Raw genomic sequence first — 6,273 nt, 5'->3', positions numbered from 1 at the left:
GTAGTGCCGGCCAGAGCGGAAGCCCTGGGCCCCCAGTACGCAGCAGTCGGCCGAGAAGCGCTTGGGATGGTCAGCAACCTCCTGCCGCCGCTCTGCCAGGCGGACCCCCCGGCGGTCAGGGGACAGCATCAGGGCCGGGTGAGCCGTGTCAGGGTCCAGCGTCAGGTCCACTTGGGAGGAGGGAGGACAAATACGCCAGGGCTGGAACAGCTGTTCCCCTGTCAGCAGCCAACTCCACAGACTGGGCCTTTCCTGCCCGCTTCCTCCCTGAATGCAGCTCCCCACACCATCCCAGAGGCCAGCCTCAGCTTCCTACAGGCTCCATCTCTCTCCTCTTGTTCCTCAGACACCTGACAGGTCTTCCCCCAGCCTGGCTCTTCTTGCCACTCTACCCCACCCCCACCCTCCAGGCCTGCCTGGACTAGGACTACCTGTTAATGGCTTGAAACCTCAACCTCAGTGGCTGCCTGTATCCTGCTCCATCTCAACCGCTACACTTTCCCTGGGACCCAACTTCCCTCAGGACCCAGTCTCAGGTCTGTGAAGGGAAAGGCAAAGGAAGGTCGTGGAGGTGACCTCCCTACCTCTCGCAGCCTGACAGAACATCCGGCTCATTTTCCTCACGATGGCATCTGTCAGGAAGTCATGGCTATGGGGTTGGCACGGGTCAGGGGACCAGACCTCTGGGGGCTGCAGCTGTACCTCTTCACACCTGGAGGAAGGGGACCGGGCAGGGGGTGGGACCATGATATTCCTAGAGGGAAGAGCAAAAGCTGAGGGGAAGGAGAGGAGGGTCCAGGAGATGGAAACTCAGGTCCTGGGGAAGGAAGGAGAGGAGAGGGATACCCAAGAGAAGCAGGGACGGGAACCAGATGCCACTGGGTCACAAAGGGCAAAGAGCGGGAACACACCTATTGAAAGTCTCCTTGATGTCCTGGGAATAAGAGAAACAAAAAGAGGGAGAGGGAGAAAGAGATAAAGAGAGCGTCAGCTGCACAGGGACAGCTTTCCCGATCTCCAGTCAGAGACTGAGCCTAAGCAGGAAGGGAGAAGCAGCACGCTCACGGCCCTCAGTGAACACACATCCATTTCAACCACCCCATGCCTCGCCATGCCTAACTCGCCTCTCCTGCTGTGAGCCCACCAATCCTGTCATTTCCACAATATGACTTGCTCACCTTTTTCAGGATGTCACTGTCAAAAAGCCTTTCCTCAACTGTCATTTAAACCTCTCCTACAACCGAATCTTCATGCTTTTCACTGGTATAATCGTCACATATACCACATTCGACATTAACTGTTTCCAGCTTTAAAACATGTTTTTGGTCTTCAGGTTCAATCATTGTGGGTTCCTCCCAGTGAGAAGAGGCAGCTCTGGACAGGTGTTTGGTAAGCACTGCCTGACAGCCAACACGGAGTGCTGGGGGAACAGGGAGGGGACATTGCTCACCTGGAGCAGCCGGAGACCCCCCTGCTGGCTCCGCTCCTGGGCCTCGGCCAGCAGGCGGCTGAGCTGGGCAGCCTGCTCTGCAAGGCGACTGGCCGCGGCTCCCGCACGCCCCAGCTGGGCTTCATGCATCTCTCGGAGACGCCGTTCCAGCCCTGCCTGCTCTTCAGCCAGAAACCGTGTCAGCCGCCCAAACTCGGAGGCCACTGCTGCCAGCTCTGACTTCATCTGGCTCTGGAATGGTGCAAAGGGGATGACAGATACCACCTCAACACACAGGAAGATAACCTCCAGTTTTGCAACTACCACTTCTCAACGCAAGGCAAAGGAGCCCTATACTCCCCAAGTCCAAGAAAGTCCTGGAAAGAGGCTCATCTCCTACCGGCCTTACTTCTCAGCCTTACCAGATACCACCCCTTGCACCCAGCACAGTGGCCCCAAACTCACTAACCTCTGCCTGGAACACTCCTCTCCACCTGGTCTACATACCTTGACTCATCCTTCAGGTCCAACCTTAAATATTTCAAAAGAAGCCTTCCCTCCTCTCCAGATCTAAATCAGGACCATCCCCACAAATTCCCTGTATCTCTTTGTGGCACATACGATACTGAAATGTTGTGTTTAAATGACATATCTTTTAACATCTTTCCCCCACTGTACCATAAGCTCCGGTTGGCAGGGACTAGGAATGTCTCTGTTTGCCACAGTGTCCTCGGACCTTGACATAGCGCCAACCAGAAGAGGCACTTGGTAAAAATTTTTTGAAATGAATAAATAAAAGAATACAAGAATCAAGACATAAAGTTAGGGTCCCGTAACCATTAAACACAGTGACCTTAAAAAAGTCACCCAAAAGCCCTAGATCAGGACTCTTAAAAACTTTTTCTGTAAAGGTCCAGATAGTAAATATTTTTATGCTTTGTGGGCTAAGAGGCAACAACCAAGGATATTATGTAGGTACTTGATATCCTGTAACATAAAACACTCCTGCCCGTTCCCACCCTATTTCCCAGGGATGGGCCATCCTGGGTGGTGGGCACAGCTTTCACACAGTTACCATCAGCTGGAGGCCAGAGGAGGGTCCTAACTGACCAGATGCGGGAGGGAAACAGCCGCCACAGTCAGTTTTGCTCTACCCTAGGGGCACACAGATCCTGTTACCTCCATACCCAGGAGAGCCCAAAAGTATCAACTTGGGCAGCTGGCCAGAGGCAGGATGACTTCCTACTCCCAAAGAGACTTTACCATTCAGTGCCTAGCAGTTGCCAACAGCAGAGTCCCTAATGTTTAGGTGGCGGTGACCATGGGCCCTGGGTAGTGGCAAGGCCCGGGCACTGGCTGGGAAGGGAGGAGGGAAGAGGGACAGAAGGGGAGCTCCTGGCTTGGTGTATGAAGCTCACAGTGCCAGCCCATCCCAGCAGGGCCTGCTGGGGTTATGAAAACAGGTCGGAGGTGGGGAATGGAAAAAATACCTTAAAAGAATCCTTGGAGATGGGCAAGCAATAATGAAAATGGGGGGCGGGGGCTGAGAAAACACTGAACTGGGAAATATTAGGTCTCTGCAGTGCTAACATACGCTAGATCCTGCCCCAGCTTAAACACACTGGCCCCCTCACAGGACAGAGGAAGTGTCCCAGGACAGTGTCCGCCTCATGCTCAGGGCTGCCCTGCCCACAGCCTGCATGGATCCTGGGGCCAGCAGCTTCTCTGATGGCTGCTATGTGGGTTCTGCTTTGCCCCCTTCAGGCTCTGGTGTTTGGGTAGAAAGCCTGTTCTGCAGCCTTGGGCCAGGCACCTAGGCCCTCCAATCCAGGCCTCAGTTTCCACTCCATTTTGGAACCAGGAATGAACATGCCTCCTGATTCTCTAAGGCCCCCCTCTCCTCAGCACCTACGGAAAGCATCTAGCCCTCTCCCAGGCCTTGGCTGTCCCTCCTCAGGGGACCGAGTCACCACCTGTGAGAGTGGGGAGCCTCACCGTCCTTGCCTCGACCATGGTAACCATCAGCCCTGCCGAGGACATTCACCCACCTTCAGTTCCGTCACTCGCCTCTCCTCCTTGGCTTTCATCTTCTGCACAGCCTCCAGGTGCTTCCTCAGCGGCTCCACGTGCCCCTGCAGTTTGGCCTGAGGAAACAGAAAAAGAAAAGTGGGGGCTGGTAGAGGCACCTGCCCTTCAGAACCTACCTCTGCAATCCTCCCTACAGCAAGATGGGTCAAAGCCTTATCCCTACCCCCCCAAAATGGCTGTCAAATGAGTATTATACTCCTTCCTCCACTTTCTTCTTTCAGATGATGACAAAGGCCTCCAATCCCTCTGTGCACGTTTACAGAAGCCCTTTTTTTTTTTTTTTTTTTTTGGAGACAGAGTCTCACTCTGTCGCTCAGGCTGGGGTACAGTGGCACGATCTTGGCTCACTGCAACCTCCACCTCCCAGATTCAAGCGATTCTCCTGCCTCAGCTGGTACTACAGGTGCCCGCCACCACGCCTGGCTCATTCTTTTTTTTTTGAGACGGAGTCTCGCTCTGTCACCCAGGCTGGAGTGCAGTGGCCGGATCTCAGCTCACTGCAAGCTCCGCCTCCCGGGTTTACGCCATTCTCCTGCCTCAGCCTCCCAAGTAGCTGGGACTACAGGCGCCCGCCACCTCGCCCGGCTAGTTTTTTGTATGTTTTTAGTAGAGACGGGGTTTCACAGGGTTAGCCAGGATGGTCTCGATCTCCTGACCTTGTGATCCGCCCGTCTCGGCCTCCCAAAGTGCTGGGATTACAGGCTTGAGCCACCGCGCCCGGCCTCATTCTTTTATTTTTAGTAGAGACGGGGTTTCACCTCACCGTGTTAGCCAGTATGGTCTCAATCTCCTGACCTCATGATCTGCCCACTTTGTTCTCCCAAAGTGCTGACATTACAGGGATGAGCCACTGCGCCCGGCCAGCCCTGCACGTATTCTCTAAAGGTAGGAGCCTCAAGACCAGAGAGCCCCCACACTCACACCTGAGGGGGAAGTGGCTTGAGCCCCGCACCACAGTCTTTCCATGAGTGCTCTTACACCTTTGGTCCCTTTCCCCTTCACAGGCAATCTTCCCCAGATCTCTAAATACTTTTCTGATGACTTTGTGCCTACGCTAAACCCCTCCATGGGTCACCACCACTCCCAAAACATTGACCCCACACTTCTAGCCTCGCGTCTACACTCAACGCCTTCCACACAGACGCTTACGAGGTTTGGCCACATAACGTTACTTGCCATTTCCTGAGTATAATTCCACGCTGTTCCCTCTGTCTGGGAGTGCCTTTCTCCACTGGGCCCAAGGTATTCTTCCCTTAAAACAGCTCCCTGAAAACGGCCCTGATCCTCCCCACCCCCAACTTCCTCTGTGATCCCAAGAAATATCTAATACATTACTTCCCAGGGCACCAATAATTGACAAGTGTGCCTCCTCCAGGACACTGTGGAGTCCCTGCCCACACTTTACTTATTTCAACTTCTTTGCTTCTTTCTCCTCATCTGCTTTCTCTCCTGCTCAACCACTTGCTAAACGGGAAACAAAACCAAAACCCCTCCTCCAAAGGTTGTAACCGTTACAGCCAATAGGCACATGAGCTCTGTGTTTCTACAATTTGTAGCCAAATATTTTTCTTTAAAGGGCTGTTAGCCCACAATGAGTAGAATAAGCCCTACCTATTTGCTGTTTCCTTTTTTGTCTTCTTCTAGCCTTTCTGTCTCCTTTTCTTTGAGAGATAATATAGGGTAGGAGGGCTCAAGCCTAGACTCCAATCAGGACCAGAGTGAAGTGAAGTGACCTCAGGCAAGCCATGCTTTCGGTTTCCTCAGCTTCAAAGAAGAAGAGAATGGACCTCATGGACAGCACACTAGTGCAGTGCCTGGCACGTAGCGAAAGATCGGTAAATGTGATCTAATATTTGCTCCCTATACCTTAAGCTGCCAGTGACATCCTGATGATGACCTGAACTAAAGAGTTTACCAAGCCAGAGTGCAAACGGCAGTTGTTGCACAGGACAAGTGGTTGTAGACAAAATTAGTCATAATGGAATTATAGTCAACTCATGAAAATAGCATGAACTACACAAAATTCGGCCTTCTGATATAACTTTCTACTTTTCTACAGTAGTCTATAATTTCTCCATTAATTCAGAATTTATAATGCTTAAATTTACCATTTAGTGTTTTTCTTATTTACTTATTTTTGAGACAGAGTCTTGCTCTGTCGCCTAGACTAGAGTGCAGTGGCGCCATCTCGGCTCACTGCAACATCCACCTCCTGGGTTCAAGCGATTCTCCTGCCTCAGCCGCCCAAGTAGCTGAGATTAAAGGCGCCCGCCACCATGCCTGGCTAATTTTTGTATTTTTAGTAGAGACGGGGTTTCACCATGTTGGCCAGGCTAGTCTTGAACTCCTGGCCTCAAGTGATCTGCCTGCCTCAGCCTCCCAGAGTGCTGGGACTACAGGTGTGAGCCACTGCACCTGGCTCCTAAATTGCTGACCAAAACAAAAATTAGTAAGCACAAATTCAAATAGAGTACTATTTCAGATATATTTTCTTTTTTTTTTTTTTTTGAGACAGAGTCTCACTGTGTTGCCCAGGCTGGAATGCAGTAGCACAGTCTTGGCTCACTGTAACCTCTGCCTCCCAGGTTCAAGCGATTCTCTTGCCCCAGCCTCCTGAGTAGCTGCGATTACAGGCGCCCGCCACCATGCCGGCTAATTTTGTATTTTTAGTAGAGACGGAATTTCACTATGTTGGCTGGGCTGGTCTTGAACTCCTGACTTCAAGTGATCCACCTGCCTGGGCCTCCCAAAGTGCT

At 52.2% G+C, this 6,273-nt stretch overlaps 2 protein-coding genes across 2 annotated transcripts in view; one reads left to right on the top strand and one right to left on the bottom strand.

The window, feature by feature from the left end:
* LOC105531523 (tripartite motif-containing protein 7) overlaps positions 1-6,273 on the top strand; it is a 67,759-nt gene that overhangs the window by 26,730 nt on the left and 34,756 nt on the right. The window lies entirely within an intron of this gene.
* Positions 1-6,273, bottom strand: part of TRIM41 (tripartite motif containing 41) — a 12,355-nt gene that overhangs the window by 1,512 nt on the left and 4,570 nt on the right. The window contains exons 2-6 of the mRNA XM_011969454.1: positions 3,478-3,573; positions 1,451-1,681; positions 912-934; positions 585-712; positions 1-170 (exon numbers count right to left, since the gene is read on the bottom strand). The exon at positions 1-170 is cut by the window's left edge and continues 4 nt beyond it. Coding sequence (XP_011824844.1) covers positions 1-170; positions 585-712; positions 912-934; positions 1,451-1,681; positions 3,478-3,573 — 648 coding nt within the window. The remainder of the gene's footprint in view (positions 171-584; positions 713-911; positions 935-1,450; positions 1,682-3,477; positions 3,574-6,273) is intronic.

The sequence above is a fragment of the Mandrillus leucophaeus genome, unplaced genomic scaffold, assembly GCF_000951045.1.
Source record: "Mandrillus leucophaeus isolate KB7577 unplaced genomic scaffold, Mleu.le_1.0 Scaffold891, whole genome shotgun sequence".
Lineage (NCBI taxonomy): Eukaryota > Metazoa > Chordata > Mammalia > Primates > Cercopithecidae > Mandrillus > Mandrillus leucophaeus.
The sequence above is the reverse complement of the archived record's forward strand: the minus strand, read 5'-3'. Positions and strand labels throughout refer to the sequence as shown.